The sequence below is a fragment of the Eubalaena glacialis genome, chromosome 19 (genome assembly GCF_028564815.1).
Source record: "Eubalaena glacialis isolate mEubGla1 chromosome 19, mEubGla1.1.hap2.+ XY, whole genome shotgun sequence".
Lineage (NCBI taxonomy): Eukaryota > Metazoa > Chordata > Mammalia > Artiodactyla > Balaenidae > Eubalaena > Eubalaena glacialis.
In genome coordinates, this window is record NC_083734.1 from 29905272 (window position 1) to 29932063 (window position 26792).

The window sequence follows — 26792 nt, forward strand, 5'->3', positions numbered from 1 at the left end:
AAATAAGATCAGAAGCATAATCGGTCTGGAGGCTGATATCAGTAATAATGAAGTCAGTCTGGAATGCACAGCAGAGGAGTTCAAGGATGTCTCTTTTGATACATAGATTCCGGATGCCCCTCTATTCATCAGCTCCCCTCAACACTCCCTCTGGCAAGGACAACCCAGCAGGGCAAATCCCACAAGGGAGTCAGTCCCTTTACTTTAGAAAAATGTGAGCTGCTGAAAGAAGCCCATTGAATCAACATCACAAAGCCATGCCCCTGCTTGGTGAGTGTTTGGGGGAAGGGTTTATAGGAGAACTATGAGGTTGGGTGGGGGCCATGTTTGAATGAAGAAGTGCCCCCTGAGTCTCTGTGGCCCCAGGGGTACACAGCTGTGGAGCTCAGCTGCATCAACAGAGACATGGGACCCTGTGTGTCAGGCTGTGATCTGCCTCTGCAGGGACAGCAGGGTGTGGGGCAAAGGGGCCTGGACATGGAATCCGAAGGTGAGGGTGTGAGCCTCAGCTCCAGGACAAGGTGCTTCATTTCTCTGAACTGCTCTTTTCCTAACTGAAAAATACCCAGTGGAGTTGCCTCACAGGCGTGTTGTATGGTTTACATAAAACAGGGTCTGAAAAGCACTTTGTAAATTAGAAAGCATCATAAAGATGTAAGCTATGTCCAGTGGCCTGTGGAAAAGCTTGCTTAAATCACTTTCCTAAGGTACGCATATAAAAGGTTAGTGAATTACCAAATAAATGAAGTGTTTCACTATGTTCACATAATTTTTCAATATGTCTTAATTATAAAAACCACTGTGTCTGATATTCTATAAAGAACTAAATATAAAATTACATAATTACATATGAAAAATTATATATATTATAAAATCCAATTACATATGATTTCAAAAACAGGACTAGATTATTCCTAAAGAACTACTGTAGTGGCAATTAATTTTGTAAATGTATACAGTTATATCAAAAAGTTTTACAAAAATAGCTTAAATCCAGTCTCCATTTCACAACTTCACTAAGTAGTGTGTGTTTTACTCCTATTTTAGATGTCGCGTCTCAGAGTCCTCCACGTCGACGGAGATGCCAGAAGACCATGGACCGCAGCTTCCCGCAGAAAACCATCAATTCTTCTGGTCAGGAAGTTCTCTGGAGCAATCCTCTTCATTCTCCTCTGAGCAGGACAGGGTCAGTGCGCTCATGACGGGATGCATCCAGGATGTAGTCTGTGTTACGTGACTTGCGAAGAAAAAGGGATACAATTACAATCTGAAAGACTGTCCTTCTACCCACCATGCAAGCAGTGATCCCAGCGACACTGCTTCCTCCCTACTGCAGTCTCCTGAATTAGGAAGCAGTTGGAACTGGATCCAATAGTTTTTAAAAGACTTAGAGATGTTTTTAGGTTCAACAAAACCCGTTTTTTTTCTTTATTCTTTGGTCAAAAACAAAAACAAAAACAAAAGAATGCAGGAGAATGTGTCATCTTTGACTCCTCGCTCTTCTTTATCCATCAGCAAGTCCTGTGATCGTCTTTCTGTAACACCTCTGGAATCTTTTCCTTTCTCTTGTTCCAATGCTATGGCCTGGGTCACTGAAACAGCTTGTCTCTCTGCCTCTGTTCTAGTGTTTTAATTCATCCTCCACTCCAGCCAAGAGATCGTCCTAAACGACAGATCATACACTGCTGCTCACCTGCTAAAAATTCAGTGCCAACTAATGCCTTCTGGATCAAATACATATTCCATAGTATGAAATACCTTGTTTTTTACCTGCCTCGACAATACTTTCTTCTCTGCTACAATCTTCCCCCTTCCCGTCTTGTTTATTCAGCTAACTCAAACTAATTCTAAAGAACCAAATCTCCCTCTAGATTGCTCCAATCTGTGCCCATGGCTTTATCTCTTATAGCATATTACAAATGCCTGTTTATTTTTAGGCCTTTGTACTGCATACAAAGCTCCTTTAGGGCAGGAGCTATGTTTCTTATCTCTGAGTCTATGGTACCTAACATATTCTCAGAACAAGTAACTAGGCGTTTCGGGGAAGAACACAAGCAGAGGTAAGGAAGGACGTACAAACATATGGGGCATGTTCAGGAAGTGGTGAAACATCACTACGTGTGCCCCTACCTGATGCATGGTGTTTTTTAGACCTAGTATCCAACTCCCAGCCTTCAGCTGGATGACTAGCCTAAATCCACCACTATCTGCCCAGCCCCTGAGTCCTGGACAGACAGCTTCTGGAATAGGATGACTTATTCCTTCTCCTTGGATCCTCGTTCTAGCCCTGGCTTACCCCGCTGCCCTATCCATCCTAGATCATTTTCCCCTGCCCCCATCCTACCCAAACTCAACCTCAGAGAAGCATCATGTCTTAGATCAAGTCCATCTGAGGGCTGGCACTTATGAGGATCAAATAAGATTGTGGATCTCAAAGTACCTCCTACTTCCTAAAATATTACAGAATAACATTTCCGAAGTGTGTTATAAGGGTTTTTAATACATATTATGTGAAGAAGAGAATTCTATGGTCAAATAACTTTGAGACACACTAGTTTAAACATAGTTAAGTAGGTTTTTTTACTGTAGGATTTCCCAGAGCCCTAAATATACTACTGTGTTTTACGACTCTCCAAGAGTTTATAATATTACGCAAACTAACATGCCCTATTAGCACACATGGGATGAGTGTGCCTTTGAGCACAATTTGGGATCTATCACAAAGAGGCACTTACTTTAGTGCCTGTTGATGACAATAACTGAAATGTTGGACTTAGTACCAATGGTCAGTTTCACTGTTATTACTGGATTTGGTTTGTTTTCAGTCCTATATTCTAAATTCTATCCATATCCCCCAAAACAAATTGCTCAACTCCTCTGTTTAAATATTGAAAATGCAGCTTTCCATGGAAGAAGATCACTTATAGTTTCACGATAGGGTAAATGCACTTAAGTTGTTTAAGAGTCGAGGTGGAGGTGGCAAGGCCCAGATATCTTCATAGTTTCAAAACCTCAGAGTGTGGTCAAGTGATACAAAGAATCGTTATTCTCTTGACAGTAATCCATATTACTATTACCTCTTTAAAATGGTTTAGTGCAATTTCTTATTATGGAGGCTAAACTTACAAAGCATTTGATTCCGCACAGGTTAACTTCATTTCAAGGCTTTTGTAAAGCTGGAAAGCTGCCTAAATTGAAAGTGGTTTTAAAGAATTACCAGTGAGTGTAACACAGAGGGCTAGAATACCACTGCAAGGGGAAATGAGGACACATTGTCCCGTACAACGTACCTGTTTAAAACTGAAAGGAAAAAGCTTGATGGGATATCTTAGTATATTTACTTTACTGTTTATCAGCACATTTATAATATGTTAGTCCAAAGAAGAGACTTTAATTTAAATTATTATAAATCTTTCCTCCCCTACAATGCTCCTTAACTGGGGAGGCTGGAAAGGAAGAAAAACAGGCACAATTAATTACCTGAGGGGTAAGGTCGGGTATATGCTTTCTTATGTGACTTAAAAAAAAATTCTCATCTTTGAAATATTATAACTGCCCATATATGGACATTCCACTGAATGATAATATAAAATAAGCAAAAGTAAAATGTTTCAGAAGAAAATGTAGTTATAGACTCTGAACAATGAATATTAGAAAGTTCTGCCAGAAAGTCATCCTTGACAGTAACCTTCATTAGGCACTTTTTAATCAACAAATCAACATGTGATCTTTCTCCAAATACAAAATAATACCATAAAGTATTAATTGATTAATCTTATGTTCATAATACACTTCTCTGTACACAATTGAAAAACACACACCTTAGCGCCAAACATGCAAATACAATAGCCAATCACTAGAAAAAATAAAACTGAAGCAACAGAGGGTTAGTTTCTATGGTTCAAGTACACATTTCACACCTGGCTCTTTTGTAAAAACATCCAGAGTCAATGCTTCTAAAACACAGGTAATGCATGTAAAGTGCCTGGTGAAGAGTAGATATTCAATAATGATCATGGCTGTTTTTTTGTTAATAATTAGGGCTTTCTGAATAAGAAAAACTTGGAATTCTTCCTGTGATGCTGGAACGGGGCCATTTGTGTGTATACCGTTCAATTTTATGTCCTGGTGAGCATGGTGACTAAAGAGCTTTGATATAATCGGTATGATGAGATAATCCCAGATTTACTGGCTTGGAGAATATTCTACTATTAGAAATATTTCCTCTCTGATTTGTGTGCTTGGTAATTCAACTGAGAAGAGAGAGAATAAATCAACCCTGTTGACTCTGTTTAATTAATAAAGACCCCATGGTTCACAAAGTGAGATGCTGCTACTTAGTATGAAAAATTTAGAGGTCTGGAAAATAAATGAGGCTGACTGTGAAACATGAAAATCTTCCATTTGAACATACAGTCTCTCTGGGAAATGTTCCTGCAGAGAGTGTATCTGACCTGATTTGGGGAGCAATCAACAGCAGTTCAGATATATTTGAAAATCTAAAAAGCCTAATACTACTTGCCTCTGAATGACTGCCAAATCTGTTGTTGGAAAACAGTAATATTTGAGCTGGGAAGATGACAGTGTTATGTGGTTTCTTTTATAATATTAGTAATTTGAAAGACATATTTTAGAGCTTATAAAAAAAGAAAAACCCTAAGAGAACATGCTTTATTTTATTGCCAAAGAAATGTAAGTGAATTATTTAAATTCCATTATAATTACCTTCCTTATGTTTCTTACCTCCTAGCATGCAAAATGCTTTCTTTCTAAATAAAAATTTAGGACAGCCAGTTAAGAGAAAAGTGGTTTAAAGACAAAAAGAACACTAGTTTTGTAGAAATTCATTCTTATAATAGTCTGTGATGAAGAAAGAGGTTCTTTTGTTAATCTTCCATTGTAAATGATACTATTTATATGTTATTGTGAATTTGGCAAGATTGCATGTATTATCTATTTAAGATAAAGCTGCAGAATAATAAGCCAAAGTAATTAACTTACAATGTCCTTTTTTTACAGAGAGCGGGGGGGGGGGGGTAATCTTATGTATATAATATTCATTGGAACCAGAAAATAAAGACAAATAAATATGTTAATCCAAAATCTTTCTGGCATCAGTACTTGGAATCACTGAAAAATTTTACAACTGGCCATAAACTTCAAGTAGTAATGAAAATAAAAGATTTAATAAAAAATATTCCCAATTGGAAACAAATCAGAAGGCAAGAACAGAAAGTGAACCATGTCAATAAAATTATAAAAAAGTCACCAAACCTTGGTGAGGCAGCATGTAATCTTGTCAGACACTGGTTATGAGAATGATTACAGATTAGTAATAGAAAGTATCCATTCCAAAACATGTTTAAGAGAAAATTGCAAGCAGTTTATTTCCACTGATATATAAAGAGTTCCCTCTTACATAACTTTGGAAATATACTCCTAAAATCAAAATGAGTATTTCTCATTAATGAACTCTGTAAATATCACAGAATACTTTGAGAATTTTGTAATTAGGCATTTGGAAATCCAGTGAGGCTCTGATCAAACATTAGCAGGATCCCATTCAAATCTTTACAGTCTTGAAGACAAATTTTATTTCTATTCTATATTTATGGCATTCTTTATAAAAAATATATCATATATTTTGCAGTTAAATAATCCAATTAATTAAGAAATCTTTAGGCCTAGATATTACATTATGTTACAAGAATCTAAAGCTACAGTAATATATTACTTATGCATAATATTGGAAAAAAATTACATCACTAGACTTGTAAAAAATGAACACTGAAAAGTCCTGAAAAAATATGAATTATATTTTTTGAAGTAATATACACAGGCTTAGATTGCTGTCAATTATTGTGCAGAGGCAAAAACGTACCAAGTCCAAAGGTGATACATTTTTCAAAAAAAGAAAATGTTTCTATGGTCTCAGACTATAGCTTTGGGTAACTTTTAAAAATTGATGCTATTTTGGATTGTGATAGAATAAAAAATTTCAGAAGACCTCTAAGAATATGACCTACTGACACTGGTACCTAGACACTGGACTATTAGATACTAATAAACAATTTTATAAAATTCTGTAGTTGGTGTATTTGTACATTCTCATATACCCCCTTTGGCAGTGTCCACCAACATTTATGTTCTCCATTCCACACTGTAGAGTTGTAACCAGGAGGCCGCTCCCAGGCAGAGACTACATTTCTCAGCTCCCCCTACATCCTTATGTGAGCATGTAACTAATTCCCACCAGTGGAAGGGGAGAGAGTTTATGTTTACGTCTTGTGGACCAGGGGTTTTCAAGAACAGCGCTGGAATGCCTTCTCTGTTCTCACTCCTCATCCATAACTGAAAGCAGAGAACTCAGAGGCCCTAGGGGATGGCAGAGCCATGAACTGGAAGGAGTTGGGGTCTCAAAATCACTACCCAAAGAAAAGAAAAGCCACCCATCGACCAGGGATTCCCGCACTGACTGGTGTGTGAGTGCTAAGTCACTGAAAAGCAGGGTTTGTAACAGCAGCTAGTGTTACTCTAAATGACTTCAAGAGAGTATTTCAAGATGAAGCCATGACTATTACTTTCTCATTAAATATATATACAACTTTTTACAAACCAAAGAGTTTGTCTTTCTAAAATACAAAAAGCAGGCAATAAATACATATTTTCAGGCTACTTGAAATATGTTAGTAATCAAAAGACTCTGTGAGAATATAGATTAATGGCAACTAAATTTAATTAGAAGCAAGTTTGCAAGACCATTGCCAAAGTTTCCATATTAAATTCCCACTTATGAGTAGAAGTGCATGAAATATAGAAGATATTTTAAATTTTAATGTTCTTATTAAAATGGTAAGAATTGTAATACAAGTTATAAGGCTTTCATTTAATTTATCCAATAAACTAAGTTTAATAAACATCTAACTAAATGTATTTTTTTAATTGCCAAATTTGAAATCTTAAAAAAACCCTAAAATTATTTGAAACATACAACTTCAACTTATTTTATACTTATCCTAATATTATTTTTCTATCAAAGTTAAGCTGATTACACTAAAAATATAAAGCTATAAATATACATATGATATTAGAAAACTGAGCATCATAAAACTGGGGACTTGGAGGGGTTCCACATGAGACCATCTTTAAACTCTTGAGGTGTTTTTTCAGTATTATTGACTCCATAATGCTAAGTGCAAAAGCCACTTGAGAGTGAGTGCTATAACACAGAAACCTTCAATTACAGTAAAAAATTATAGGATAAAAACCATATATGCCATCAACCTTTACAGTTCTCTCATGAACTTTACATACTGATTGTTTCTAATGGTGCCACCTTGGACTTGTGAATAAATGTGCTTAACTGTTTTTTAGAACCTTATTTAATACTTATATTTTGTAAATATTATATATCCTAATTTACATATTTATATTATGTTTATATTTTATATATTTATATTTTAAAGGAGAGACAGTTATATTTATTATCCTCATTTTATATATGAGGAAGCTAATACTGAGAGAGGTGAAATAACTTACTCCAGGTCATAAAACTAGTAAATGTTAGAGCCAGGATCTGGATCCAAATCTGACTTCTGAGAATTTTACCATTATGTTATATTCCTCTCTGAGGCTCTATTATATGGGTTGGTTTCAACAACAATATATATGGAGGCTTTGGGATAGATTAAATGAGACCACCTGAAAAGAGGTCTTTAGCTTTACAAGATGAAATAATTAAAGATGTATTGACTGATTAATTCAATGATCATAGATTCTATCTCTAAAGCATTTTAAAATAATTTATCATAAAATTCATAAAAACTTTATTCAGTATGAATAAAAATTATTTGTGTGACACCTGCTTCTCCAGCAGTCTTAAACTTTTCACATCATGTGGCAATTGAAGAAATTGAGGCTAAGAGAGTCCCAGTGCCCTGTCCAAGGTCACACAATAGCAGAGCTCAGGCTTAGATGCAGACCATGGTCACTATCTTTTTGTATCAGCTTCACGGACCTGGTCTGAAATTCCGTATTGCCCAGGCACTAACTGGGTTACTTGTATGTCTCTGGGAAAGTTACTTAAACTCTGAGTCTGTTTCCCAATCTAGAAAACATGTAAGACCTTCCACGGTAGTGTTAAGAGAGAAAACATATAAATCCCCTAGTTTTATGCCTGACACATTCTAGGTCCATCATAAGCATCACCCTCTCTCCTCCACTTCTAACTTCCTGTATTAGTTTTCTCTTGGTGCAGTAACAAATGACCACTAACGTAGTAGCTTAAAACAATGCTAATTTACTGGCTAACTCTTCTGTAGCTCAGAAGTCCAACACGGTTCTCACTGGGCTCAAACCAAGATGTTGGCAAGGCTAAATTTCGTTCTGGAGGCTCTAGGGGAGAATCTGTTTCCTTGCTTTTCCAGCTTTTAAAGGCCACCCACATTCCATGGCTTGTGGCCGCCAGCTTCCAAGTCAGCAACACAATATATCTCTGACCCTGCTTCCATTGTCATATCTCTTTCTCTGACTCTCTCCTTCTGGCTCCCTCTTCTACTGCTGAGGACTCATGTGATTAGACTGGACTCACATGGATAATCCAGGATAATCTCCCTATTTTAAGGTCAGCTGATTAGCAACCTTAATTCCACCTGCAACCTTAATGCCCCTTTACCATGGAACCTAACATATTCAAAGATTTTGGGGATTAGCTCATGGATATCATCAGGGAGCCATTATTCTACTTACCACACTCCCTTGCCCCTCAGCTACTTCTTGCACTAAAGCCTAGAGCTTGAGGGAAGGGGCACTGGTTTGTATTAATTCTTGCAATTTGCCTGAAACTTGGCAAATGTACAGGAAGAAAGATTATATGCTATAATACGCTGTACTGGAGATAACTGACTGAAGAAAAAGGTGCTAGATATCTATGGAAAGTAATTTAAGGAAGAAGCAACTGTTATGGAATGAATTGTGTCCCCAAACCCCAATTCTATGTTGCAGTCCTGAACCCTAATGTGGCTGTGCTTGGAGGATGGGGCCTTTGTGGAGGTAATTAGGGTTAGATGATATCATGGGGGTGAGGCCCTGGTCCAATGGGACTGGTGTCCTTGTAAGAAGAGGAAGACACATCAGACCTTTCTCTCCATGCACACAGAGAAGAGGCCATGTGAGGAGGTAGTTGTCTACATCCCAGGAAGAGGGGACTCACAAGAAACCAATCCTGATGGCATCTTGATCTTGGCCTTCTGTCCTCCAGAATTGTGAGAAAAATAAATTTCTTACCCAGTTTAAGCCACCCAGTCTGTGGTATTTTGTTATGGAAGCCCTAGCAGACTAATACAGCAACCAATTTGGAAGGGAAAGTGACAAAAAAGTTAGTATTTGTTGAGAAATTTAAATAAAGGGTCTTGGAGGCAGAGAAGATCCCATATCTGGCTAAATAAAAGTATAACCCTAGAAAGGTGATGAATTTCCAAAGTACTTTACACAATCCCAAAGGATTTCCTTATATTATCCAAAAAAAAAATGCTAAAAAACATGCTTCCTGCCTCAGTTATACCTGTTATTGGTTAAATGGGGGAAAAAGAGTTTGATGTTGGCTGTCTAGTCTGGATATTTTATTCATTTCAGTGGGCTTTGCCATTCTGAGTAACCTCGGTCAGCTGGCTGGCCTTCTGTTTAGATGACAGTTGCTCATACAGAGTTTCATATGCTTATACCCCTTTGTAGATATTTATAGAAAATCCAGAGCAGGCTGTCTCAGGCTCCTGAGCACTGCAGCCTCTTTGCTCCTGTCACAGGGCTGCTGACTGGCTGGGGAGAGGCATAAGTGTAGGTTTTGGTTGCTGGTTTCTATTTACAGCTGTGCAAATGCTGTCATATAAAGCTCCTCCACTGGCAAATAGCAGTAGAATAATATAAGAGAAGGGAAGGGGAATGAACATCTCTTAGGCACTCACCTTGTGCCAGGTGAGTTATTTTATTCAATTCTCAAAACAAGCCTGGGAGATATAAACTACTATCCTTGTTTTTCGATGAGAAAAGGGGTTACAGACAATAGAAATATTACTAATTATACCAAGGTCACACTCAAAAGTGGTGGTGTAAACATTAGAAACCAGGTCTGTCTGATACTAAAGCCCATATTTTTTCCCTACCAACTGCTTCCTCAATGACAGTATTCACTCATTTGATAAATATTTATTCAGTCCCTACACATACCAGGCACTGTACTAGTTACTGGATATTCTAAACCAGTTATCACGTAGATGGGTACATCCAAACTAGTGGTTTTAATACCTTACAATTTAATCATAGCTAGAAGTGTTCGGGAACAAAATATTTTAATAAGCTCCACACTTCTTCTTTCAAGTCCTCTGTTGATTTCTTCATTATAGTCTCATTAAGAATAATGCTCAGGATTGCCATACATGCAAAGACAGTGAGGAGCCTACTCCCATTTTCCTTATCTACGCTGAAGTTAGGTACATAGAAATTGCCCTGACATCTCATCAAGTGAGTCTTAGACTTCAGTAGTCTGTCCATGGGTATTTCTTAACTCATCCAAAATTAATCAAAGCAGCCAAATTAACGAGGTCTTAAGAGGGAGGGCTCCTGACAGTATCTACTAAAGTGGAGCTAAAATCATCTGCTAAGGATTTAGGAAAAGTTAAAAGTAGTAGCTTTTTATTTCCCATCCAGAAACCATCCCTCCCTCTCCACCCTCCCTTCCCCAGTCTCCTTAATTTCTAATCACATTCACATTAGAATTACCTAAGATAGACTCTACGTGCAAAATAAGGTTGGAGGTAAGAAAAACAATCTCAAATTTTTCTCTTTTGTGTTTTCCATTTTTAAATTTATTTTATAAATGAGATGATACAATGTAACTTAAGCCTTTAATTAATACAGTAGGCTGACAATGACAAATTTCATTCATATATAGGTTATGATCTACATTCTTTCCTACCTGGAGACAACCTAATAGGCTGTTCTACCCCAAGTTCAGACAATCATTTGGGGTTGTTAATGAACTCTGACTGGAAAGATATGAGAAAAAACATGCCTATTGGAAATCAGTTTTCCTTTGAAGTCATAAAGGAAAAGCTCTTAAATACTGACTATCTCGTAAGAACTATTGGGGGGGGAGTGTCACTGTTTATTTTGTCATTCCAACCTACGATTTGCATTATTACTGTTCATCCTGGCAGAGTTCCTGTGTTGGCAATATGCTCTAGAAGACCAAAGACTGAAGAGATTTGGTATGTGTCCCACACGTCTCTTCCCCCAGCACTCACAGCAGACATCTCTGATGCATCAAGACAAATATCAGGGACTTCCCTGGTGGTGCAGTGGTTAAGAGTCCGCCTGCCAATGCAGGGAACACGGGTTTGATCCCTGGTCCGGGAAGATCCCACATGCCGCGGAGCAACTAAGCCCATGCACCACAACTACTGACCCCACGTGCCACAACTACTGAAGCCCGCGAACCTAGAGCCTATGCTCCGCAACAAGAGAAGCCACCGCAATGAGAAGCCCACGCACCACAACGAAGAATAGCCCCCGCTCACTGCAACTAGAGAAAAGCCCGTGCGCAGCAACGAAGACCCAACGCAGCCAAAAAAAAAAAAAAAAGACATATCAGTGAGGTTGAATATAGCCTCAGAATTCTTCACAAACGACACTTGAGAAAGTGAGTTGAAATCTGTTTGCCCTCTCTGCTCTAGACAGAAACTTCTGTTTTATTCAGAAATCACAGCCTCCCTAGGTTTTACTGGTATGCATTTGTAATGTTGTAAGTATAATACTTCCTATGTAATGGAGAACAGGTTTTATAATACAAGGTGTGCTATCTCAGATTTCAGGATGTGATATAAAGGTGTATCAACACAAAGGAATTATAAGCCAAGTGTGAGTAACTTTTAAAAACCAATGAGTAGACGGCTTCAAGATGGTGGAAGAGTAAGACATGGAGATCACCTTCCTCCCCACAAATACACAAGAAATACATCTACATGTGGAACAACTCCTACAGAACACCTACTGAATGCTGGCAGAAGACCTCAGACCTCCAAAAAGGCAAGAAAATCCCCACGTACCTGGGTAGGGCAAAAGAAAAAGAAAAAACAGAGACAAAAGAATAGGGACGGGATCTGCACCAGTGGGAGGGAGCTGTGAAGGAGGAAAGGTTTCCACACACTAGGAAGCCCCTTCGTGGGCCGAGACTGCGAGTGGCAGAGGGGGGAAGCTTCAGAGCCACGGAGGAGAGCGCAGCCACAGGGGTGCAGAGGGCAAAGCAGAGAGATTCCCGCACAGAGGATCAGTGCCAACCAGCACTCACCAGCCCGAGAGGCTTGTCTGCTCACCCGCCGGGGCGGGTGGGGGCTGGGAGCTGAGGCTCGGGCTTCGGAGGTCAGATCCCAGGGAGAGGACTGGGGTTGGCTGCGTGAACACAGCCTAAAGGGGCTAGTGCGCCACGGCTAGCTGGGAGGGAGTCCGGGAAAAAGTCTGGAGCTGCCGAAGCGGCAAGAGACTTTTTCTTGCCTCTTTGTTTCCTGGTGCGCGAGGAGAGGCGATTAAGAGCGCCGCTTAAAGGAGCTCCGAGACGGGCACGAGCCGCGGCTATCAGCGTGGACCCCAGAAACGGGCATGAGACGCTAAGGCTGCTGCTGCCGCCACCAAGAAGCCTGTCTGCAAGCACAGGTCACTATCCACACCTACCCTCCCAGGAGCCTGTGCAGCCCGCCACTGCCAGGGTCCGGTGACCCAGGGACAACTTCCCTGGGAGAACACATGGTGCGCCTCAGGCTGGTGAAACGTCACGTCGGCCTCTGCCGCCGCAGGCTCGCCCCGCATCCGTACCTCTCCCTCCCCCCGGCCTGAGTGAGCCAGAGCCCCCGAATCAGCTGCTCCTTTAACCCTGTCCGGTCTGAGGGAAGAACAGACGCCCTCATGCGACCTACACGCAGAGGCAGGTCCAAATCCAAAGCTGAACCCCAGGAGCTGTGCGAACAAAGAAGAGAAAGGGAAATCTCTCCCAGCAGCATCAGGAGCAGAGGATTAAATCTCCACAATCAACTTGATGTACCTGCATCTGTGGAATACCTGAATAGACAATGAATCATCCTAAATTGAGGAGGTGGACTTTGGGAGCAATGATATATATATATTTTTTCCCTTTTTCTCTTTTTGTGAGTGTGTATGTGTATACTTCTGTGTGTGATTTTGTCTGTATAGCTTTGCTTTTACCATTTGTCCTAGGGTTCTGCCTGTCCATTTTTTTTGTTTGTTTCTTTTTTTTTAGTATAGTTTTTAGCACTTGTTATCATTGGTGGATTTGTTTTTTGGTTTGGTTGCTCTCTTCTTTCTTTCTTTTTTTTTTTTTATTACTTAAAAAATTTTTTTTAATTTTAATAACTTTGTTTTATTTTATTTTACTTTATTTTATTTTATCTTCTTCTTTCTTTCTTTCTTTCTGTCTTTTCTCCCTTTTATTCTGAGCCATGTGCATGACAGGCTCTTGGTGCTCCAGCCAGGCATCAGGGCTGTGCCTCTGAGGTGGGAGAGCCAAGTTCAGCACATTGGTCCACAGGAGACCTCCCAGCTCCACGTAATATCAAATGGCAAAAATCTCCCAGAGATCTCCATCTCAACGCCAAGACCCAGCTCCACTCAATGACCAGCAAGCTACAGTGCTGGACACCCTATGCCAAACAACTAGCAAGACAGGAATACAACCCCATCCATTAGCACAGAGGCTGCCTAAAATCATAATAAGGCCACAGACACCCCAAAACACACCACCAGATGTGAACCTGACCACCAGAAAGACAAGATCCAGCCTCATCCACCAGAACACAGGCACTAGTCCCCTCCACCAGGAAGCCTACACAACCCACTGAACCAACCTTAGCCACTGGGGGCAGACACCAAAAACAACAGGAACTACAAACCTGCAGCCTGCGAAAAGGAGACCCCAAACACAGTAAGTTAAGCAACATGAGAAGCCAGAGAAACACACAGAAGATGAAGGAGCAAGGCAAAAACCCACCAGACCTAACAAATGAAGACGAAATAGGCTGTCTACCTGAAAAAGATTTCAGAATAATGACAGTAAAGATGATCCAAAATCTTGGAAACAGAATGGAGAAAATACAAGAAACGTTTAACAAGGACCTAGAAGAACTAAAGAGCAAACAAACAGTGATGAACAACACAATAATGAAATGAAAAATTCTCTAGAAGGGATCAATAGCAGAATAACTGAGGCAAAAGAACGGATAAGTGACCTAGAAGATAAAATAGTCGAAATAACTACTGCAGAGCAGAACAAAGAAAAAAGAATGAAAAGAATTGAAGACAGTCTCAGAGACCTCTGGAACAACATTAAACGCACCAACATTCGAATTATAGGGGTCCCAGAAGAAGAAGACAAAAAGAAAGGGACTGAGAAAATATTTGAAGAGATTATAATTGAAAACTTCCCTAATATGGGAAAGGAAATAGTTAATCAAGTCCAGGAAGCATGGAGAGTCCCATACAGGATAAATCCAAGGAGAAACACACCAAGACACATATTAATCAAACTATCAAAAATTAAATACAAAGAAAAAATATTAAAGGCAGCAAGGGAAAAACAACAAATAACACATAAGGGAATCCCCATAAGGTTAACAGCTGATCTTTCAGCAGAAACTCTGCAAGCCAGAAGGGAATGGCAGGACATATTTAAAGTGATGAAGGGGAAAAACCTACAACCAAGATTACTCTACCCAGCAAGGATCTCATTCAGATTTGACGGAGAAATTAAAACCTTTACAGACAAGGAAAAGCTAAGAGAATTCAGCACCACCAAACCAGCTTTACAACAAATGCTAAAGGAACTTCTCTAGCCAGGAAACACAAGAGAAGGAAAAGACCTACAATAACAAACCCAAAACAATTAAGAAAATGGGAATAGGAACATACATATCGATAATTACCTTAAATGTAAATGGATTAAATGCTCCAACCAAAAGACATAGACTGGCTGAATGGATACAAAAACAAGACCTATATATATGCTGTCTACAAGAGACCCACTTCAGACTTAGAGACACATACAGACTGAAAGTGAGGGGATGGAAAAAGATATTCCATGCAAATGGAAATCAAAAGAAAGCTGGAGTAGCAATTCTCATATCAGACAAAATAGACTTTAAAACAAAGACTATTACAAGAGACAAAGAAGGACACTACATAATGATCAAGGGATCAATCCAAGAAGAAGATATAACAATTGTAAATATTTATGCACCCAACATAGGAGCACCTCAATACATAAGGCAAATACTAACAGCCATAAAAGGGGAAATCAACAGTAACACGATCATAGTAGGGGACTTTAACACCCCATTTTCACCAATGGACAGATCATCCAAAATGAAAATAAATAAGGAAACAGAAGCTTTAAATGATACATTAATCAAGATGGACTTAATTGATATTTATAGGACGTTCCATCCAAAAACAACAGAATACACTTTCTTCTCAAGTCCTCATGGATCATTCTCCAGGATAGATCATATCTTGGGTCACAAATCAAGCTTTGGTAAATTTAAGAAAATTGAAATCATATCAAGTATCTTTTCTGACCACAACGCTATGAGACTAGATATCAATTACAGGAAAAAATAATAACCAAGAGATAACTGAAGAAATCAAAGAGGAAATCAAAAAATACCTAGAAACAAATGACAAATGAAAACACGACGACCCAAAACCTATGGGATACAGCAAAAGCAGTTCAAAGAGGGAAGTTTATAGCAATGCAATCCTACCTTAAGAAACAAGAAACACCTCAAATAAACAACCTAAACTTACACCTAAAGCAATTAGAGAAAGAAAGAAGAACAAAAAACCCCAAAGTTAGCAGAAGGAAAGAAATCATAAAGATCAGATCAGAAATAAATGAAAAAGAAATGAAGGAAAGTAGAGCAAAGATAATTAAAACTAAAAGCTCGTTCTTTGAGAAGATAAACAAAATTGATAAACCATTAGCCAGAGTCATCAAGAGAAAAAGGGAGAAGACTCAAATCAATAGAATTAGAAATGCAAAAGGAGAAGTAACAACTGACACTGCAGAAATACAAAGGATCATGAGAGATTACTATAAGCAACTCTATGCCAATAAAATGGACAACCTGGAAGAAATGGACAAATTCTTAGAAATGCACAACCTTCCGAGACTGAACCAGGAAGAAATAGAAAATACGAACAGACCAATCACAAGCACTGAAATTGAAACTGTGATTAAAAATCTTCCAACACACAAAAGCCCAGGACCAGATGGCTTCACAGGCGAATTGTATCAAACATTTAGAGAAGAGCTAACACCTATCCTTCTCAAACTCTTCCAAAATATAGCAGAGGGAAGAACACTCCCAAACTCATTCTACGAGGCCACCATCATCCTGATACCAAAACCAGACAAAGATGTCACAAAGAAAGAAAACTAGAGGCCAATATCACTGATGAACATAGATGCAAAAATCCTCAACAAAATACTAGCAAACAGAATCCAACAGCACATTAAAAGGATCATACACCATGATCAAGTGGGGTTTATCCCAAGAATGCAAGGATTCTTCAATATATGCAAATCAATCAATGTGATATACCATATTAACAAATTGAAGGAGAAAGACCATCTGATCATCTCAGTAGATGCAGAGAAAGCTTTCGACAAAATTCAACACCCATTTATGATAAAAACCCTCCAGAAAGTAGGCATAGAGGGAACTTTCCTTAACCTAACCTAATAAAGTCCATGTATGACAAACCCACAGCCAACATCATCCTCAATGGTGAAAAACTGAAACCATTTCCACTAAGATCAGGAACAAGACAAGGTTGCCCACTCTCACCACTATTATTCAACATAGTTTTGGAAGTGTTAGCCACAGCAATCAGAGAAGAAAAAGAAATAAAAGGAATCAAAATTGGAAAAGAAGTAAAGCTGTCACTGTTTGCAGATGTCTTGATAATAGACATAGAGAATCCTAAAGATGTTACCAGAAAACTACTAGAGCTAATCAATGAATTTGGTAAAGTAGCAGGATACAAAATTAATGCACAGAAATCTTTTGCATTCCTATACACTAATGTTGAAAAATCTGAAAGTGAAATTAAGAAAACACTCCCATTTACCATTGCAACAAAAAGAATAAAATATCTAGGAATAAATCTACCTAAGGAGACAAAAGACCTGTAGGCAGAAAATTATAGGACACTGATGAAAGAAATTAAAGATGATACAAATAGATGGAGAGATATACCATGTTCTTTGATTGGAAGAATCAACATTGTGAAAATGACTATACTACCCAAAGCAATCTACAGATTCAATGCAATCCCTATCAAACTACCAAAGGCATTTTTCACAGAACTAGAACAAAAAATTTCACAATATGTATGGAAACACAAAAGACCCTGAATAGCCAAAGCAATCTTGAGAAAGAAAAATGGAGCTGGAGGAATCAGGCTCCGGGACTTCAGACTATACTACAAAGCGACAGTAATCAAGACAGTATGCTACTGGCACAAAAACAGAAATATAGATCAATGGAACAGGATAGAAAGCCCAGAGATAAACCCACGCACATATGGTCACCTTATCTTTGATAAAGGAGGCAAGAATATACAGTGGAGAAAAGATAGCCTCTTCAATAAGTGGTGCTGGGAAAACTGGACAGCTACATGCAAAAGAATGAAATTAGAACACTCCCTAACACCATACACAAAAATAAACTCAAAATGGATTAAAGACCTAATGTAAGGCCAGACACTATCAAACTCTTAGAAGAAAACATAGGCAGAACACTCTATGACATAAATCACAGCCAGATCCTTCTTGACCCAGCTCCTAGAGAAATGGAAATAAAAACAAAAATAAACAAATGGGACCTAATGAAACGTAAAAGCTTTTGCACAGCAAAGGAAACCATAAACAAGATCAAAAGACAACCCTCAGAATGGGGGAAAATATTTGCAAATGAAGCAACTGACAGAGGATTAATCTCCAAAATTTACAAGCAGCTCATGCAGCTCAATAGCAAAAAAACAAACAACCCAATCCAAAACTGGGCAGAAGACCTAAATAGACATTTCTCCAAAGAAGATATACAGATTGCCAACAAACACATGAAAGAATGCTCAACGTCTTTAATCATTAGAGAAATGCAAATCAAAACTACAATGAGATATCATCTCACACCGGTCAGAATGGCCATCATCAAAAAATCTAGAAACAATAAATGCTGGAGAGGGTGTGGAGAAACGGGAACCCTCTTGCACTGTTGGTGGGAATGTAAATTGATACAGCCACTATGGAGAACAGTATGGAGGTTCCTTTAAAAACTAAAAATAGAACTACCATACAACCCAGCAATCCCACTACTGGGCATGTACCCTGAGAAAACCATAATTCAAAAGGAGTCACGTACCAAAATGTTCATTGCAGCTCTATTTACAATAGCCAGGACATGGAAGCAACCTAAGTGTCCATCATCAGATGAATGGATAAAGAAGATGTGGCACATATATACAATGGAATATTACTCAGCCATAAAAAGAAATGAAATTGAGTTATTTGTAGTGAGGTGGATGGACCTAGAGTCTGTCATACAGAGTGAAGTAAGTCAGAAAGAGAAAAACAAATACCATATGCTAACACATATATATGGAATCTAAAAAAAAAAAAAGGTCATGAAGAACCTAGGGGCAAGACGGGAATAGACACAGACCTACTAGAGAATGGAGTTGAGTATACGGGGAGGGGGAAGGGTAAGCTGGGACAAAGTGAGAGAGTGGCATGGACATATATACACTACCAAATGTAAAATAGCTAGCTAGTGGGAAGCAACCGCATAGCATAGGGAGATCAGCTCGGTGCTTTGTGACCACCTAGAGGGGTGGGATAGGGAGGGTGGGAGGGAGGGAGACGCAAGAGGGAAGAGATATGGGGACATATGTATGTATATGTATAACTGATTCACTTTTTTATAAAGCAGAAACTAACACACCATTGTAAAGCCATTATACTCCAATAAAGATGTTAAAAAAAAACAAACAAAATAAAAAACCAATGATTATACCTACTTGAAAAATCACCAACAGTACAATATAATGTTTGAAGCAAGTATATGATATTCAGATTTTTGTATCGTTTATAGAGATGTATAGATTATATATATAATGATTTAATTATTGATTAATATATTATATATATTACATTGTGAAACAGCCTTGTAGTAGGCATCCTCTAAGATAGCTCCCAGTGGTCCTTACCTTCTGGCATGCACACTCTTGTATAGTTGCCTCCTACACTGTACCAGGGTGGTCTGTGTGACCAGTAGCATATGGCAGAATGTATGTCACTCACTTCTGAGATTGGTTACAAAAGACACTGCAGCTTTTATCTTGGTGTTTCTCTTGCTCTCACTTTTTCTCTTGTCCCTTGCTGTGGGGGAAGTCAGCTGCCATGTTTGTGCAACCCTATGGCCATATGGATGTAGAAAGGTCCACTTATGGTGAGGAACTGAAGCCTCACATGTAAGCCTGGAACAAATATTCCAGTCCCATTAAACTATTCTTCAATTCCCAGACCTGGCTAAGAGCTTGATTGCAACTTTATGAGAAACCCACATCGAGAGAGAGTCAGAATGATCCAGCAAAACCACATCCGGGTTCTTGACCCTCTGCAACCTGGGTAAGAAAATAAATGTTTATTGTTTAAGGCTGCAAAATTTTGGGGAAATTTATTAAGCAGCAATAGAGAATTAATACATGAAATCATGGCCACTGATCACAGTGAATCTGAAACCTTCAATAGAAAAAAAGAGTTCAACGAAAGCAATGTAGCAGTTATGTCTAGTTTGTAATATTAAGTTCATTTTTACTATCAAACATAACTCATAATAATTCTCTTAAATTATATAACATACATATAAAGTATATGAACTTTTAAAGTGGAATCATATCAAAAGACTATTATAAATCTGTAATAGTATATAACTGCAAAGGGAAGATAGGAAGTTGGGTGGTAAAATGGTCAGGTTCATCAGATAATTTCATTACAGCGCTATCAAGATAACTGGCATTTTGTCATTGAATTTAAGAATGCTGCAACTCTCTCTCTAAGGAGAAAATAAGAAAGTTTTCCCTTGTATGCACTGGTATTTATATAGCAAGTGAGTAAGTCCTGCCTATTTGCATATGTGCATACACATATTGGTGTATACACATACACATATATAGACATATACGTTTGTTAGTTCTATGAAACACTGGCTCTAGCAATGCCAATATTTTGATTATATTTGTTTACACCAGATAAAATGCTTTCTTCTCTTGTGTCAGAAGGTAAGTAGATGACTACAAAGTATTAATGGGTGTGCAATGGACATGTGGGCAGATAGGAATATTCAATGAAGACTGTCTTTGTCCAGGCATTCTTGGGACAGCACTGACAGTTATTCCTTTGCCCGAGGCTTGGCTTCCATCAGATGTAACAATTCAGTTTCCGGGAAGACAGTGACAGGTGTCAATCTCAGGGCAGAGATTATACGTACACAGACCGGCATCTCCTCCAATGTTCTGGAAGGGTGATCTCAGTCACTGTTCTTTTTAAGCAAAGGTGACAGAGGCAATGAACTGAGTTCATTACTTGTTATTTCTTGCCTCCAAAGTACTATTCACATGGTAAATGAACTACTCCTACCCAAAAGCTAACACAGGCTATCCAGGCTCAAAATTTTGGTTGGGGTAGTGAGAGGATGAAAAAACAAAAATCTAAATAGTTCCAAGAAAGACATATAGTGGATGCTTGCTTATGCAGACATTACTTATTTGGCATCATATCTGAACTCAGCTAAGAGCTGAGAAGAAACTCTCATCAAAATGTTAGGAGGACGTGAAAAGGCCTAACCTTGGCTGAAAGTGTCTGCTTTGGGTCAGGTGTTATGATAGGCTCTTTACATACATAAGCTCATTCATTCTGGGCAGGAACTCTATGAAGGGCTAATATTCTTTCCATTCTATATGTAGAAATTAAAGCCCAGAGAGGTTTAGTAAACATGCCAAGGTCATTCAGCTATTCTGTGGAGACACCAGCATTGGAACCTAAGTTTCTCCAAATCCAAAGCCCATGCTCTTCTTTTCCTTATACCAGATGGCCTTCCTGGAATCAAATCCACCTGCACCAGAACTTATGCACTTGACTCACATACAAACACTTTGTAGATGCACACTCCAGGACTATTTACAAGCAATTCAAATTAGTCTGATTATTTGGCATCCTGTCTTCCTCAAATAAACTCCTGGGGAAGATGGTGAAGTGTGTAGAGGATCGAAAAGGAGAATGGAGATGAGGAGATGGCCAGGCATGTTGAGAGCGGGGAGAGATGACAGCTGTGCCTCTATTCTAGCTTACACAGCTTAACATCACCCTGCAGAACTCACTGTATTATGTATAAGATTGATGTTTATAATGATTTTGTTCAGGGGCCTCAGTAGAAGAAGGCAGGGAAGCACACAATACTTGTAAAATAAGACTTCCATTAAGAATAGTTAAACTAAAATAAATGTTGGTGCTTGAATGGGGTTAATGACTAGCAAAAAAGCCAACTCATGGTAAGCAGTCCATTCCTCCATGAGACAAGATAAAGAAAACACTGGTATATTGTTAGATTTTCTTATCTTTACTGTTTGACCTTTCTAGTCTCCAGGAGATAACTACTTATGCTTAGAACTAAGTTTCTATTCTGCTATTTAAAAATGAATAAAGTATAGAATTCTAACAAAATCAAAATCAGTTTAAAATATCTTTCTCGTCATATGTAAACATGCTACGTTAAAATAAGGAGATGGAGATGGTGCAGCATGGGTGTGTGTTTTGGGGGGATGGCTTTGGACTCAGACAACCCTGGAACTGTATCTTGACTCTGAAATTTTACTACTGCGTGACCTGGACGAGTTTAGCCTCTTTTCCACAGAGTTTCTCCAACTGTAATGGTGAGACAAGGATACCCACCACTGTCCTTTAACAAATCTATCTTACCTCTTTTCTGCTTTCCTTAGGAGTCAAGATTAAGGTCAAGGAAGAGAACTCCCTAAAGAGTGTACATTATTTTCTATGACTGGAGTGGATTATACAAATGTGGTGCCGCTTTGTATTCCTTCTACAGGGACTGAGTTAGATCTCAGGGCAGTCAAAGGGCTTGCTACTGCTTCTCTTCTCTCTTCTCCTTGGATGCTGTTCTCCCTTATAGTAGGAGCCCAGCCCAAGGCTACTGTTCCAGTCAGCAAAGGACAGTGGCTTAAACCACTGGGTACCAGGCAATGGGACATGCTCACTCTCTGACTCACACTCACATCTCTTTCTCCCTCCTTTTCCTTGGTAGTTGGTGATGGTGCCCTTATCCCTTCCTTTCCTCACAGGGCACTGGTTAGGCTCTGACACAGCTTTGGGTTAGGATACTGACAGACGGCTAAGGCTAAGCCTTGGTGAAGGAGTTCCCCACAGGGTCCAGACTCATTTACTGACATTTTTCAAAGGCCTCTGACTTCAGAACCCCGGTTTACAATGAATGCTAGTTTGCCTTCCTTTGATGGGGCATTTCTTTTGGGGACCTTCTAGGAGACAGGCATGGCTGAGGGCAGGATGCAGCTCACCACCATCATAATGTCGTCCTATTAAGAGCTGAGCGATGCCCACTTTCTACAGTGTTTTAAGAAGATTAGACAATACAATGCATAGAAAAATACACCTAACATATGCCTGGCTGTTGAGCATAACCCCCCCCATCCCCACATCTCTCCCCTTATCCATTATAAAGTGAACATAAGAAAGAAACCCAGTGCAAATTTGGATGTGGTTTTTCATTTTCTTGCCACCCCTACAGTACAGTGATTCAAATCTCTCAGGAACTAAACATAGTTAGTACAGCATATTGAAGTGAAACTTTCCTTCCAGAAGAGTTATGATTTGGGAAGTGAATAGTATGGCGCTAAATGTAATCTGTTCATGGAATTCCTGGGTCCTTTGCTCCAAAAGTCCCTTTCTCCTTCATGTATTATAAACTACACCTTTGCTTTATTAATTACTTTTTGCTAGAGACCACAAGAAAAAAAAAAATCAAGAAAATACTTTGCCAGGTTTACCCCTAGCTTCTCCTTAAATCTTTTCAAAATATGAAGCTTCTGAATTTTCGATGTCTTTAATGGTCATATGATTTTTCTTGTTCTTTTTTCCACCATGATGTTTTCTCCATGTTGTAAATTAATGATGACTATTTTATTAGGTATCTACTGTGTTCAAAATTTTATGCTAGGTGCTTAACATTTAACAACTCTATAAAGTAGGTACAATTCCCCTTATTTTTTGATAAGAAAACTGAGATGAAGAGAGATGTAGGAACCTGTGTAAAGTCACAGGGCTTGAGAATCCAAAATGTGGATATTGCTTTGAAAAATACTTGCACATTTGAAAGAACAGCAAGGACACATCTCTCTTTTCCTCCCCAAATGCATACCAAGTATCATTTGCTAAAAAAGGGTCATATAAGGAAGTCTCCTGGGATTTTAAGAGGTTGTTGGGAATCCCCTTTGTGTTCTCATAACTCCAACTCTGACATGAAAAGAGCTACCCAGAACATAGTGGAAGTATACCAGATTGCTGTGTCCAGAGTAAAATTAACCAGTCCAGCAGCTAGAAAATGTATTTCTGTTGAGGCTTTCAAAGAGAGGTCTCTATCAGTCTAGTACACTAGAGAGAATCCTGGTGTCAGAAGACTTGGATTCCCTTCTGGCTTGGTGATTTAGTTAGCTGTGGATTTTTTGGCAACTACTCTAGGCTCTTATTTTTTTCATCTATAAATGAAGGATGTTCTGAGACTCCACTGAGATGAGGTTTGTTCATATACTGTCTCATTTATCTCCTCAGTTATATATTGTATGTTTTTCCTCACTATTAAGTAAATTCCCTGATATCAGAGAATATATAGAATATATATAGTCTGTATATCTCACCACTGTATCTCCAAGGTATGGAATACTGCCTGGCACACAGCAAATGCTCAAAAAGTATCTGCAGAATGAATGAACTGTGTACACTGCAAAGCATGAAAAAATGTTGATATTATTACTATTATTGTTAATAAGTTTTAAGACAAAGCAGATTTTTTCATTAGATATTAACTTTGCATAAATATTAATACTTTTAGCCAGAAGAGAATTCAGGCAGCCAACATTTAGGTTCAAATGACAATCCTGTTCCAATTTTTTGATGTTTCCCTTGGAATAATTATTAGGTTTTTTTTCCCTAAATATATCTGATATTAGCATTTAAATCACATGAAATGAAAATGGTGAAGTTTCACTTCCTGTTACTAATTTTTGTAACCTCCAAGAGGGTTTCTTGGTATTACTGATTATTCTGCAACTTCCAGGTTCTCTCCAGATGTGAAGAAAATTGCTTACTCGGTTGAGATGCTTGTACTTACTTGATGAAGTACTTGATTCCATCTGCTGTGTAAGCTTCCTCCCACCCGTAAGGTAGACCTTGAGTGAAAGGAAACCAAAAATACATTTAATAAGATGATAAAGATAACTTTATTTCCTGGACACAAATTTCCCACAGCTTTACAATTATTTGAGTACGTTTCTTGTACAAAATAATTGTCTAGAAAGGAGGAATTAAAACAATTTAGATGAGCTTTCATACTCAGCATCTTAGAACACAATAAATAAGTCTTGAACAGTTAACAATCTGCTTTAGTTGCATTAAATGGATCATGACTTGTCATTTACATGTAGTGAGCATTTTTGTCAGCAGGATTCAAGCAAAAATTTTTGGTGCAGGGGATGGTTTTTGCCTGGAGGCAGACGGATGGACGAGATGGCCTCTGCTTGTCTATTCGGGCTCAAAGTTTCTTTAATTGGCTCCCTTTACATTCTTTCACTCAGCTCCATAGGGAATCGAAATATGAGTACCAGATCAGCAAGCGGTTTGAAAGTAGCTCTTGGACAAGACAAAATTCCTTATGAAGTCTGAAAGTTTAGCAAAGTGATTTACAATGGATTGTAGTATTTTATTTTGTTAATTAAGAATTCTGTGCACTAAATGTTAACGGCCAAACAATTTGCTAAACTCAGCTTCCATTTCAGTAATGGGATTGAGAATAATTAGTTAGCTATAAAGAGATGCAGATTGAAGTAAGCAAGCAATCATTTGGCCATATTTCTATAAATGAGTACATTTTTGTCCTCTTCATACCAACAGAACAGGCCCAGGTTGAGGCAGCCCATTCTCTTATATTCCAATTATGGGTGGTACTCCTTTAGAACACAAGGGTTTCCATCCCTTGGCTCCACCCCTGGTCTGGACATCCCTGGTGGCGCAGTGGTTAAGAATCCGCCTGCCAATGCTAGGGGACACGGGTTCAAGCCCTGGTCCGGGAAGATTCGACATGCCGCGGAGCAATGCCTACTGAGCCTGTGCTCCAGAGCCGGTGCTCCACAACAAAAGAAGCCCCCGCAATGAGAAGCCCTCGCACTGCAACAAAGAGTAGCCCCCGCTCACCCCAACTAGAGAAAAGCCCGCGCGCAGCAACAAAAACCCAATGCAGCCAAAAATAATAAGTAAATAAATAAGTTTTTAAAAAAAAGGTTGGGGACTGCTGCTGTTAAGGATTGTAATTGACCTTTTGGATCAGTCTTTGGTATTGACTTATCAAGGCTCCTTTGACGAGTATAAGATACATTAACACATCAAAGAACAGACTCCTGGTGCAGGTAGCCTACTTCTTTAGAAAGTAACTGAGCTGTAACAACAAACCATTGACTTCGTTTCCCCAAGTCTCAGCAAGGGGCAGAGCAAAAATGCAGGAACAGCAACTACGAACAAAATAAAACCTTTCTCTATCATTCGCTTCATATTCTTTGAGAATAGCTCTAATGATGTTATTTTTATAAGTAAGAAAAACAAAACAAGCTTTACTTTATATTTACCTCCAGTCTTTTAACACGGTTGTATAAAATAAGAGCCTGGCCCAAAATTCTGTAACTATTTCCTTTGTAGATTAACACAGGCCACCTAGGAGTTTCTTTTCTCCCTTAATGAATAAATGTTCCTATTTTAAGCACAAAATAAGCATATCTGGGAACTCAGCATAAGCAAATTACTGGCTTCTTAAAAGTCCCTGAAGTGACACTATATATATCTCCAATAGTATCCATGGCCAGCACACGCTCAGCCAGACAGGCCATGATCAACTGCTGCTGCAGTTCACGTAGATTTATCGCCTTTACACTTTCTACACCTTTGTTACAGATCACTTCATTTTTCACTGACAAGCCCCTCACCTGAAGGGAAGAATCTGATGACTGTACACAAAACCCCTGCTTTTATGACAAAAAGGTTCAGAAATGCCAGGAATGATGATCAATAGGGCAAAGACACGCTAAAAGTAGAAAGTCATTCTAATGTGACTAAGATTTTTGTTTAAATGACTTGTCTCTCCAGTGTAATTACAGCCATATTTCTAATTTCTTAATTCACAGGTCTTTTTTTTTTTAATGAGGAGAAAAAAATATGTATACTTTAAAGACAGTATCTTTTAGTCTATAGGATCATTTGAGAATTGAGATTGACGTTGGGATACCACATCCCCATGCCATCAAGATAGAGTTCCTGCCCTGATTATTTTCTTACAATTATTAAACAAGGACTATAACTTCACAACGGACTTATT

General features: G+C 38.6%; 1 protein-coding gene across 5 annotated transcripts in view; it reads right to left on the reverse strand.

Moving 5' to 3' along the window:
* Positions 1-882: 882 nt before the first annotated feature.
* Positions 883-26792, reverse strand: part of STXBP4 (syntaxin binding protein 4) — a 178570-nt gene continuing 152660 nt past the window's right edge. For all 5 annotated transcript variants that reach the window (XM_061176621.1, XM_061176622.1, XM_061176623.1 and 2 more), the window contains 2 exons: positions 24543-24600; positions 883-1237 (listed from right to left, as the gene is read on the reverse strand). In XM_061176621.1, coding sequence (XP_061032604.1) covers positions 1123-1237; positions 24543-24600 — 173 coding nt within the window. In that variant the 3' untranslated portion in view covers positions 883-1122. The remainder of the gene's footprint in view (positions 1238-24542; positions 24601-26792) is intronic.